The 12712-nt window shown below is 43.8% G+C and overlaps 1 protein-coding gene across 1 annotated transcript in view; it reads left to right on the forward strand.

Moving 5' to 3' along the window:
* LOC120063666 (trace amine-associated receptor 13c-like) overlaps positions 1-12712 on the forward strand; it is a gene marked incomplete at its 5' end in the record, with an annotated part of 37744 nt that continues 25032 nt past the window's right edge. Inside the window, 2 exons of the mRNA XM_039013961.1 lie at positions 1-21; positions 5577-6517. Coding sequence (XP_038869889.1) covers positions 1-21; positions 5577-6517 — 962 coding nt within the window. The remainder of the gene's footprint in view (positions 22-5576; positions 6518-12712) is intronic.

Below are 12712 nucleotides of genomic sequence, written 5' to 3' on the forward strand. Positions count from 1 at the left end.
GCTTTGGTGGCGTACCCGAGCGCTGAGACAGCACAGCTCCTATCCCAGCCTCGGACGCGTCCACCTCTACTATGAATGCCAAGGAGGGATCAGGATGAGCCAGTATGGGAGCCAAGGCAAACAGAGCCTTCAGGTAACCAAAAGCCCTGTCTGCCCCAGCTGACCCACTGCAGTCGCACCGGTCCACCCTTCAGAAAGGAGGTAATGGGAGCCGCTACCTGACCAAAGCCCCGGATAAACCTCCGGTAGTAGTTGGCAAACCCTAAGAACCGCTGCACCACCTTTACCATGGTTGGAGTCGGCCAATTACGCATGGCTGAAATGCGGTCATTTTCCATCTCCACCCCTGACGCGGAAAAGCGGTACCCTAGGAAGGAGACGGACTGTTGGAAGAACAGACATTTCTCCGCCTTGATGTATAGGTCATGCTCCAACAGTCGACCAAGCACCCTGCGCACAAGGGACACATGCTCGGCTCGGGTAGTGGAGTATATTAGAATGTCATCTATATACACCACTACACCCTGCTCGTGCAGGTCCCTGAAAATCTCATCCACAAAGGATTGGAAGACTGATGGAGCATTCATTAACCCATACGGCATTACGAGGTACTCATAGTGCCCAGAAGTGGTACTAAATGCCGTCTTCCACTCATCCCCTCTCCGGATACGCACCAGGTTGTAAGCGCTCCTGAGGTCCAATTTTGTGAAGAAGCGCGCCCCGTGCAATGACTCTGTCATACTGGAGATGAGAGGTAGCGGGTAACTGTATTTTACCGTAATCTGATTTAAACCTCGATAGTCAATACACGGGCGCAAACCTCCATCCTTCTTCTTCTCAAAAAATAAACTCGAGGAGACAGGTGAAGTGGAAGGCCGAAAGTATCCCTGTCCCAGAGATTCGGCGACATATGTTTCCATAGCCGCCGTCTCCTCCTGTGACAGAGGATACACGTGACTCCTGGGAAGTGCAGCGCCTACCTGGAGATTTATCGCACAATCCCCTTGTCGATGGGGTGGTAATTGAGTCGCCATCTTTTTACAGAAGGCGAGTGCCAAATCGGCACTCGGGGGGCATGTGCATGGTGGAAACCTGGTTAGGACTCTCCACCGTAGTGGCACCTAAGGAAACACCTACACACCTCCCCGAACACTGACAGGACCATCCCTTGAGAGCCCTCTGTTGCCACGAAATAATAGGATCATGAGAGGCCAACCAGGGAAGGTCCAACACAACAGGAAACGCAGGAGAGTCGATCAGGAAGAGACTAATTCTCTCCTCGTGATCCCCCTGCGTTATCATAGTAATGGGAGCTGTGACCTCCCTAATTAGCCCCGACCCCAAAGGACGACTATCTAAGGCATGTACAGGGAAGGGAACATCAACAGGAACAATAGGGATCCCTAATCTATGTGCCAAGGAGCGGTCAATAAAGGTCCCAGCTGCGCCTGAATCTACTAGCACCTTATGCTGGGAATGCGGGGAAAACTCAGGAAATTCTATAGGTAACCACATGTGTGCAACAGGGGGCTCTGGGTGAGTTGTGTGCCTACTCACCTGGGATGACCCACCAGTGCTCCGCCTGCTACCTCGACTTCCTGGAGAACCACCCCAGCACCGACCAGCAGTGTGCCCTCTGCACCCACAGCTGGTGCAGGGAATGGTCCCCCCTCCGGCCCCCCTCATAGCAGCCCCTCCCAACTCCATCGGTGTTGGATCCAAGGTGCTGGGAAATGGAACGGACGGACCCCGATCCGGACGTCCGCGGGAGGCCAACAGGTTATCCAGCCAGATAGACAAGTCCACCAGCTGGTCCAGGTTGAGAGTGGTGTCCCTGCAGGCTAGCTCCCTACGAATTTCCTCTCGTAAACTACACCTGTAGTGGTCGATAAAGGCCCACTCATTCCATCCCGCACCAGCTGCCAGAGTTCTGAAGTCCAGTGCGAACTCTTGAGCGCTCCTCATCCCCTGTCTCAGATGGAACAATCGCTCTCCCGCCGCTCTCCCTTCAAGTGGATGATCAAAAACTGAGAAGCGGTAATGTAAAACGGGAGAAGTCCTCGTAGTCATCCAGAGTCGGGCCTTCCCTTCCCCAGATGGCGTTGGCCCACTCCAGGGCTTTTCCAGTCAGGCAGGAGATGAGGGCGCTCACTCTCTCGCATCCCGAAGGGGCCGGCTGAACAGCTGCCAGGTAGAGCTCCAGCTGGGAGTAGGAACCCCTGGCACCCGGCAGCTGTTCCGTCATACGCTCCCAGGAGCGAGAGCCGAATCCCAGTGGGTCCTGACGACGGAGGGGTGGACATCGGTGTAGGTTGAGGTGCGGGTGGAGGTGATGATGTAGGATTTACAGGAAAGCCTCCTCTCTCCCATCTGTCCATTGTTTGCAGCACGCGATCCATGGCTGTCCCGAGACTTTGTAACATGTTCGCGTGCTGCTGGACGCGCTCCTCTACTGGGAGAGAAGGGCTGGCTGCACCTGCTGACTCCATTTGAATGGTCCGTGATTCTGTCAGCGATTGGGTGCAGAGATGTAGCGGAGTCAGGCGCAGGACACAGGTTAGAGCAAAACAACTGAGTTTACTCAATAAAACAAACAAGCAATATTCCAATAAGGAAAATACATACAAACTAACACCTACAACAACCACTAAGACCCCAACAATCACGGACAGAACAGAAAGGTATGCAAGAGGGTTAAATAAGGAACATGATATGGGAATTGAAACCAGGTGTGTGTAATACAGACAAAACAAAACGAAAATGAAACCGGTGGTGACTAGAAAGCCGGTGACGTCGACCGCCGAACACCACCCGAACAAGGAGAGGGGCCGACTTCGGTGGAAGTCGTGACAGCTGCACCATCGAGAGCATCCTGACTGGTTGCATCACTGCCTGGTATGGAAACTGCTCGGCCTCCGAACGCAAGGCGGAGCTTCCTGCAAGGCCAAGCTTCCTGCCATCCAGGACCTCGATACCAGGCGGTGTCAGAGGAAGGCCCTAAAAATTGTCAAAGACTCCAGCCACCCTAGTCATAGAATGTTCTCTCTGCTATCTTATGGCAAGCGGTACCGGACCGCCAGGCCTGGGTCCAAAATATTTCTTAAAAGCTTCTATCCCAAGGCCATAAGACTGCTGAACAGCTAATCAAATGGATACCCAGACTTTTTGCATTGTCTCCCCGCCTCTTTTACACTGCTGCTACTCTCTGTTTATAATCTATGCATAGTCATTTAAATAACTCTACCTACATGTACAGTTGAATTAGGAAGTTTCCATACCCATTAGCCAAATATATTTAAACTCACATTTAATTATATGAACAATTCCCTGTCTTAGGTCAGTTAGGATCACCACTTTATTTTAAGAATGTGAAATGTCAGAAAATCATTTATTTCAGCTTTTATTTCTTTCATCACATTCCCAGTGGGTCAGAAGTTTACATACACTAAATTAATATTTGGTAGCATGGCCTTAAATTGTTTAACTTGAGTCAAACATTTTGGGTAGCCTTCTACAAGCTTCCCACAATAAGTTGGGTGAATTTTGGCCCATTCCTCCTGACAGAGATGGTGTAACTGAGTCAGGTTTGTAGGCCTCCTTGCTCGCACACGCTTTTTCAGTTCTGCCCACAAATTGTCTAGAGGATTGAGGTCAGGGCTTTGTGTTGGCCACTCCAATACCTTGACTTTGAGGTCCTTAAGCCATTTTGCCACAACTTTGGAAGTATGCTTGGGGTCATTGTCCATTTGGAAGACCCATTTGCGACCAAGCTTTAACTTCCTGACTGATGTCTTAAGATGTTACTTCAATATATCCACATCATTTTCCTGCCTCATGATGCCATCTATTTTGTGAAGTGCACCAGTCCCTCCTGCAGCAAAGCACCCCCACAACATGATGCTGCCACCCCCATGCTTCACGGTTGGGATGGTGTTCTTCGGCTTGCAAGCCCCCCCCTTTTTCCTCCAAACACAACGATGGTCATTATGGCCAAACAGTTCTATTTTTGTTTCATCAGACCAGAGGACATTTCTCCAAAAAGTATGATCTTTGTCCCCATGTGCATTTGCAAACCGTAGTCTGGCTTTTTTTATGGTGGTTTTGGAGCAGTGGCTTCTTGCTTGTTGAGGGGCCTTTCAGGTTGTTGAGGGGCCTTTTTGTGGAGGTCTGCACTGATTTCTTTTGATTTTCCCATGATGTCAAGCAAAGAGGCACTGAGTTTGAAGGTAGGTCTTGAAATACATCCACAGGTACACCTCCAATTGACTCAAACTATGTCAATTAGCCTATCAGAAGCTTCTAAAGCCATGACATACTTTTCTGGAATTTTCCAAGCTGTTTAAAGGCACAAACAACTTTGTTTAAGTAAACTTCTGACCCACTGGAATTGTGATTCGGTGAATTATTGTCACGTTCCTGACCTTATTTCCTTTGTTTAGTCTTTGTTTAGTTGGTCAGGACGTGAGCTGGGTGGGTGTAGTCTATGTTATGTGTCTCATTGGTTTAGGTGTGTCTGATTTGCCTGATATGGTTCTCAATCAGAGGCAGGTGTTTTACGTTGTCTCTGATTGGGAACCATATTTAGGTAGGCTGTGTTCACTGTTTGTTTGTGGGTGATTGTTCCTGTTCGTTGCGTTCTTTGTTTTATAGGTTCACATGTTCAGGACTGTAGCGTCGTTGGTTTCGTTTTGTTTATTGTTTTTGTTCGTGTTTAATAAGTGTTCGAATAAATATGGATACATACCACGCTGCGATTTGGTCCGATCCTTGCTCCTCCTCAGACGAGGAGGATTACGACGTTCGTTACAATTATAAGTGAAATAATCTGTCTGTAAACAATTGTTGGAAAAATTACTTGTGTCATGCACAAAGTATATGTCCTTACTGACTTGCCAAAACTATAGTTTGTTAACAAGAAATTTGTGGAGTGGTTGAAAAATGAGTTTTATTGACTCCAACCTAAGTGTATGTAAACTTACGACTTCAACTGTACATACAGTATTACCTCAATTACTTCGACTCACTGGTGCCCCCGCACATTGACTCTGTACCGGTACCCCCTGCATATAGCCTCGCTACTGTTATTTTACTGCTGCTCTTTAATTATTTGCTACTGGTTTTTTTCAATGTTTTATTTATCTTTTTTTTACTTAAAACTTATTTTTTCATAAAACTGCATTGTTGGTTAACTGCTTGTAAGTAACCATTTCACTGTAAGGTCCACACCTCTTTGACAAATAACATTTGATTTGATTTGAAAGAAAATGTACCTTTTCTCTCATCTCTAACTATCAGTAAGGCTGAAGGACAGGCTAGCTGGGCACAGCAACATCCAATCCTGTTATACATTACGTCATGCTTTCACAAATTATTTGTTTATCCAAATGTTTTTTTTGTCATTTCTGTGCTCTATTGTGTGTGCAGAGAGACTCCGGGGAGGGGAGTGGTTGTCAGCCATTCAGGGATAAATAGAGAGGCAGAGCTCAGAGTTTGTCAGAAGGCTGACCTGACAGGGTCACACACAGGACCAAGGAGGAGCAGGACCTCAGCTTTTTTACCCTTTATTACAAATGGAGAAAAATGAAGATGTTCAATACTGTTTTCAAGACAGAAACTCTTCCTGCAGAAAGGTTTTGCTATCGACATCTATCTACATAACAATGTACATCTTCTTCTCATTGTTTTCAGCGGTTACAGTATTTTTGAACGTACTGGTGATCATCTCCATCTCTCACTTTAAGCAGCTCCACACTCCAACCAACCTGCTCATCATATCTCTGGCTGTGTCAGATCTCCTGGTGGGACTGATTGTGATACCAGTAGTGACTGTAGCGATAATGGAATCATGCTGGGGATTTGGGGAATATTTCTGTGTGTTTAATTTCTACATTGCTTGTTTATGTACTTCTTTATCTCTGGGCAATTTGGTCTTGATATCTATTGACCGCTATGTTGCTGTGTGTGATCCCTTATTGTACCACTCTAAAATAACAATACCAAGAACAATGTGTTCTATATCCATTACCTGGTTTTGTTGTATCATGTACCGTGCTGCTATTATAAAACACTTTGTAAATATACAGGTACCCAGTAGGTGTTTGAAGGAATGTTTTATTGTAGAAGAGTTAAATTGGGTTAATATCATTAGCCTTGTATTTACAATGGTTGTCCCGTGCTCTATTATTATAACACTTTATATGAAAATCTTTGTAGTGGCCAGATCACAGGCCAGAAAGGTATTTTCAAAAGAGGCTGCCAGTGTGTCTGGTGCTAAAACTGTACAGGCAAATAAGTCTGAGAGAAAAGCAGCAAAAACTCTAGCAATTGTTGTTTTCAACTATCTCATTTGTTGGATTCCATTTTTGTTCATAAATATGTTTGTTTTTTCAAGTGACAATTTTTCATTCATCATCGGCTTTCTGCCACTTGTTAATTCCTTAATTAATCCAATAATTTATGCTTTCTTTTATCCGTGGTTCAAAGTGACAGCTAAACATATTTTAACTCTGAAGTTAAGGCATACATAGATCCTATAAACATATATATATTTTTAAATCTACAAGCGTAGGTTTGATGTAGTTATGTTATACAATTACTCGAATTGCTTATTTCATGTAACAATACACTGACATTACTCTTCTCAGTACTGTCATTATAGATACATGTGGTTTTGATACATAATGATTTGGCTGGATTGGATTGGAATGACTTGGAGATGGCATAAGAAGGCATAAACTTGTTTTATAAAAGACATTGTAGTCATTTTGGGTTGTATATTCCAAATACCAAAATCTATGGTTGTTCCATGTTATTTAATGATACCTAGTATATAAGTATTCTAAAAGTACATTTGGAGGTGCCATATGTTGTTTATCATTGCCCTTTAGTTACTGAATTGGGACACAATGCCTTCAACAAGTGTAGTAAAGGGTGTGGTGTATGGCCTATAGACCACGGCTAAGGGTTGTTTTTGTGCACGATGCAACACAGTTTGCCTGGATACAGCCCTTAGCCGTAGTATATTGGCCATATACCACTAACCCCCAAGGTGCATTATTGTTTTTATAAACCGGTTGCCAACACAGCAAGGAAAGGTACGACACATCTAAATTGAAAATGTTGCTTTAAGAAATAAATTCATAATAAATACATTCCGCCAGAAAAACTAGTTCAGACAAAAGTTGTGTTGCTAGACTGGTTGCTAAGTAACATAGCTACAGGCTAGCTAACATTAAATGTATGAAAAAACAGAGCATTAGCGCTACTTCTACAGTGACTAACACATGGCAATTATTTATTTACGTTGATTTGAATTTTGCCATTTAATGTGCACAAATGAAAAAATTGCCCCATATTATTGTTGGTTGTTGGCTTGCCCAATGATGTCGTTTTGTTTGCTCAACACTGCTGGAAATGTAACCATTCTTTTAGCTGGGGGAGTTGCTGCTGTGTTGTGATAGAATAGTGCTCCACCGCTTTCTCGCTTCCAGATTTGACCTCTAGTAACTTTGAAGAGAGGTTTTAGATCTGTCCTCTGACAGACATCATTTTTCGTGCCTCTAGACCGGCATCCGACAGATTCTGGATACCTAAAAGGGTCCTAAAATTCTAAATCAAATAGCTAAATGATCCATGGTCGTACATAAAAAAAATACATATTTTAGTTTATTAACCCCCAAATGCTTAGCCTTTTAGAGGTTTTAAACATACGTGAAGCAGCTCGCTTACAAGCCATGGTGCAAGAAATTGTGTGCCCTATAGGAAATATCAAAATGCGCAGAATTGGCCTAAGAAATAGATTCTCATCTGGCGCATTATATTAGGCTATCTGTGTTAGTGGGCTATATCAGCCAATAGGCTAGACGTAGTTTGAAGAGAGCAGAGTAGGAGAGAGAGAGGACACTTGCACTTTCTCTTGCGCTATGTTTTGCATATAGCCTACCTTCTAGGAGCGGGACAATTTTCAGAGACAAATATGGGTGGTGAATATTTATTTCTAGGCAATGTAGTAAACTATAGTTTAGTCATATTTAGGAAGTACATTTCTTTGGAAAGACAACTGCCCCGTGCTTCTCTGCACATGCATAGGATATAGCCTACTCTTTTTAATTGAGACCACACGCACACCTGATCTCACACGCCCAACTAGGAGAGGAGAGGTATGGCTACTGAACTTGAAGCAGCAAGAATTATTAAAGTGGACACTAGCTAGCTAAAAATTGGCCCTTTGCTAAATTTGCCATGGATGGAGACTTAATTCTCCATACTGGCCAATGATTATAACAGTGATTCTGATCTAACCATAAATTAATACATTGTGCCCCTTGCCTGAGAGGATGGAAGTTCAATATGTAGCTAGATGTAGAAATCTAATGTTAACTAGCTGGCTTATCGTTGCCTATGAAAGGAAGTTATGCTAGCGAGCAAGCATTTTAGTCAGGTAGCATAGGACAACCAAAACTAAAAGTGTGTACTTTATGCAGTGGGGATTTTAGCATGCACATCTTGGTGGGGTAAACTTAACCAATTTGTTGAGATGCATGCCAGCGAAGCCACAACACAACACTAAACAATACATTAATTGCACTATAACGGTGACAAACGGTGCCCACAAACTGTTGTGGCTTACATAAAGCTGTCCAGACAGCAGAGCTTTCCTTTCAGCACCATGGAGTGAATCCTTACCACCGCTACACCTGGTTATCAGAGGAGCCTAACTTGGCAGCAAAAAAGTTAATTCAGCCTCATTTACTTTTATAAAACCATAGCTGATATGACTGACTTGCTTATATCATTAATACTTAGCTTTAAGTATAAACAAGTGCAAGCAAACGAGCTGTGACGAGACAGGCCTTCCTTCAGCACTTTCGAAATGGACACCGATAGAAATTTCCACTTGCAAACATGGTTACAGACCAAGTATCCCCTCCTCGTGGAGAAAAGCACATGAGCTAAATATAATACACAAAGTAAGAAAAACAAAGAAATGCATCATTCCAACATTGACTAAAATGATGAATAAGATACTGATGAGATATACTATATAAGAAATATAACAGTTGAGATATACAAGCTACGTCATTAAGGAACGATGAGCGGATAAGAGGCAAGCTGTAATTTTGATTAAGACATTAATGAGCGAGCTAAGACAGACAATACGCCTAGTTGTTCAGCACTTTTTCAATGGACAGCGACAGAACATTGGCCGTTCTTACAGTATTCTCCCTGTACACCAAGTCCGAAACGTAGGATAAATAATGGGGGCATTTAAGTATATTTTTGCAATTACATTTACTTTTGATACTTTTAAACCAAATACTTTTAGACTTTTACTCAAGTAGTATTTTACTGGGTGACTTTCATTTTTACTTTTTCTAATACGCTATCTTTACTTTTACTGAAGAATAACAATTGGGTACTTTTTCCACCACTGCTAACAATGGGAGTCATTGTCCCAAAGGCACGAAGGCAGGCAACAAGCTTAGGTGCAAAATAAGCATTGGGCTTATTTTAGACAGATTTAGGCGATAGTGAAATCTCTTGCTTTGCCTCTTCTTCTCTTTATACATATATTTTTTTGCTTATGGCACCTGGTATTCCCAGGTGGTCTCCCGTCCCAGTAGTAACTAGGCCCAACCCTGAACAGTTATGTTCAGGGTGGTATTGCCACAAGCATATTTTTTACCCGGTTTTCTCCCCGAATTAGGTCTCTCATCTCTGCAACTCCTCAATTGGTTTGGGAAAAGTGAAGGTTGAGTAATGCCTCCTCCGAAACATGACCCGCCTGTCCACCTACTTTTTATGACACGGCTGACCCGGATGTCAGCCCGCACCAATGTGTTGGAGGAAACACAGTTCGACTGACCACCGGAGTCAGCTTGCAGGCAAAAGGAGTCACTAGAGCACGATGAGCGAAGGAAAGTCCCAAACCCTTCCTTACCCCGGACGGTGCTGGGCCAATTGTGCACCATCCTATGGGGCTCCCGGTCACGGCCAGATGTGACACAGCCTGGGATCAAACCTCAGGCTGTAGTGGAGCCTTAGCAGTGCTTTTGACTGCTGCCCCACCCAGGGCCCTAATCTGATTATGTTATATTGGCCGTTCTAGCAAATGAAAATAGATGGCTTCAAAAATGGAAGGCAAGAACAGGTGGGCCTCTTCTAGCTAATGGGACGGCAGATACACCTGTCAAATCAAATCAAATTTATTTATATAGCCTTTCTTACATCAGCTGATATCTCAAAGTGCTGTACAGAAACCCAGCCTAAAACCCCAAACAGCAAGCAATGCAGGTGTAGAAGCACGGTGGCTAGGAAAAACTCCCTAGAAAGGCCAAAACCTAGGAAGAAACCTAGAGAGGAACCAGGCTATGAGGGGTGGCCAGTCCTCTTCTGGCTGTGCCGGGTGGAGATTATAGCAGAACATGGCCAAGATGTTCAAATGTTCATAAATGACCAGCATGGTCAAATAATAATAATCACAGTAGTTGTCGAGGGTGCAGCAAGTCAGCACCTCAGGAGTAAATGTCAGTTGGCTTTTCATAGCCGATCATTGAGAGTATCTCTACCGCTCCTGCTGTCTCTAGAGAGTTGAAAACAGCAGGTCTGGGACAGGTATCATGTCCGGTGAACAGGTCAGGGTTCCATAGCCGCAGGCAGAACAGTTGAAACTGGAGCAGCAGCACGGCCAGGTGGACTGGGGACAGCAAGGAGTCACCATGCCAGGTAGTCCTGAGGCATGGTCCAAGGGCTCAGGTCCTCCGAGAGAGAGAAAGAAAGAGAGAAAGAGAGAATTAGAGAGAGCATACTTAAATTCACACAGGACACCGGATAAGACAGGAAAAGTACTCCAGATATAACAGACTGCCCCTAGCCCCCTGACACATCAACTACTGCAGCATAAATACTGGAGGCTGAGACAGGAGGGGTCAGGAGACACTGTGGCCCCATCCGATGATACCCTGATTTTTGCAATGTTACGTAGATGGAAAAAAGCTGTCCTTGAAACAGTCTTGAAATGTTCGTCAAAAGAGAGATCAGCGTCCAGAGTGACGCCGAGGTCCTTCAGTTTTATTTGAGACGACTGTACAACCATCAAGATTAATTGTCAGATTCAACAGAAGATCTCTTTGTTTCTTGGGACCTAGAACAAGCATCTCTGTTTTGTCCGAGTTTAAAAGTAGAAAGTTTGCAGCCATCCACTTCCTTATGTCTGAAACACAGGCTTCTAGCGAGGGCAATTTTGGGGCTTCACCATGTTTCATTGAAATGTACAGCTGTGTGTCATCCGCATAGCAGTGAAAGTTAACATTATGTTTTCGAATGACATCCCCAAGAGGTAAAATATATAGTGAAAACAATAGTGGTCCTAAAACAGAACCTTGAGTAACACCGAAATTTGCAGTTGATTTGTCAGAGAACAAACCATTCACAGAGACAAACTGATATCTTTCCGACAGATAAGATCTAAACCAGGCCAGAACTTGTCCGTGTAGACCAATTTGGGTTTCCAATCTCTCCAAAAGAATGTGGTGATCGATGGTATCAAACGCAGCACTAAGGTCTAGGAGCACGAGGACAGATGCAGAGCCTCAGTCTGACGCTGTAACGGTTGTCTTCGGGTGAAAGAGAGGAGGACCAAAATGCAGCGTGATGATAATCCATAATTTTAATAGGCCACTTAAACAACGAACAAAACAACAAACTGACAGAAATAACCGAAGACGCTACAGTCCCGAACTAGTGAACACAGAACATATGAACATACGAACAGGAACAATCACCCACAAAACACACTACAAAACAGGCTACCTAAATATGGTTCCCAATCAGAGACAATGACTAACACCTGCCTCTGATTGAGAACCATATCAGGCCAAACAAGAAACCCCACATAGAAACAGACAACATAGACTATACCCACCCAACTCACGTCCTGACCAACTAAATAAAGACTAAACAAAGGAAAATAAGGTCAGAAACGTGACAGATGCCATTAAAAGGTAATTTACCACCTTCACAAGTGCAGTCTCAGTGCTATGATGGGGTCTAAAACCAGACTGAAGCATTTCGTATACATTGTTTGTCTTCAGGAAGGCAGTGAGTTGCTGCGCAACAGCTTTTTAAATTTTTTTTGAGAGGAATGGAAGATTCGATATAGGCCGATAGTTTTTTATATTTTCTGGGTCAAGGTTTGGCTTTTTCAAGAGAGGCTTTATTACTGCCACTTTTAGTGAGTTTGGTACACATCCGGTGGATAGAGAGCCGTTTATTATGTTCAACATAGGAGGGCCAAGCACAGGAAGCAGCTCTTTCAGTAGTTTAGTTGGAATAGGGTCCAGTATGCAGCTTGAAGGTTTAGAGGCCATGATTATTTTCATCATTGTGTCAAGAGATATAGTACTAAAATACTTAAGTGTCTCTCTTGATCCTAGGTCCTGGCAGAGTTGTGCAGACTCAGGACAGCTGAGCTTTGGAGGAATATGCAGATTTAAAGAGGAGTCCGTAATTTGCTTTCTAATGATCATGTTCTTTTCCTCAAAGAAGTTCATGAATTTATTACTGCTGAAGTGAAAGCCATCCTCTCTTGGGGAATGCTGCTTTTTAGTTAGCTTTGCGACATTATCAAAAATACATTAAGGATTGTTCTTATTTTCCTCAATTAAGTTGGAAAAATAGGATGATCGAGCAGCAGTGAGGGCTCTTCGATACT

This window comes from Salvelinus namaycush, chromosome 19 (genome assembly GCF_016432855.1).
Source record: "Salvelinus namaycush isolate Seneca chromosome 19, SaNama_1.0, whole genome shotgun sequence".
NCBI classification, from domain to species: domain Eukaryota; kingdom Metazoa; phylum Chordata; class Actinopteri; order Salmoniformes; family Salmonidae; genus Salvelinus; species Salvelinus namaycush.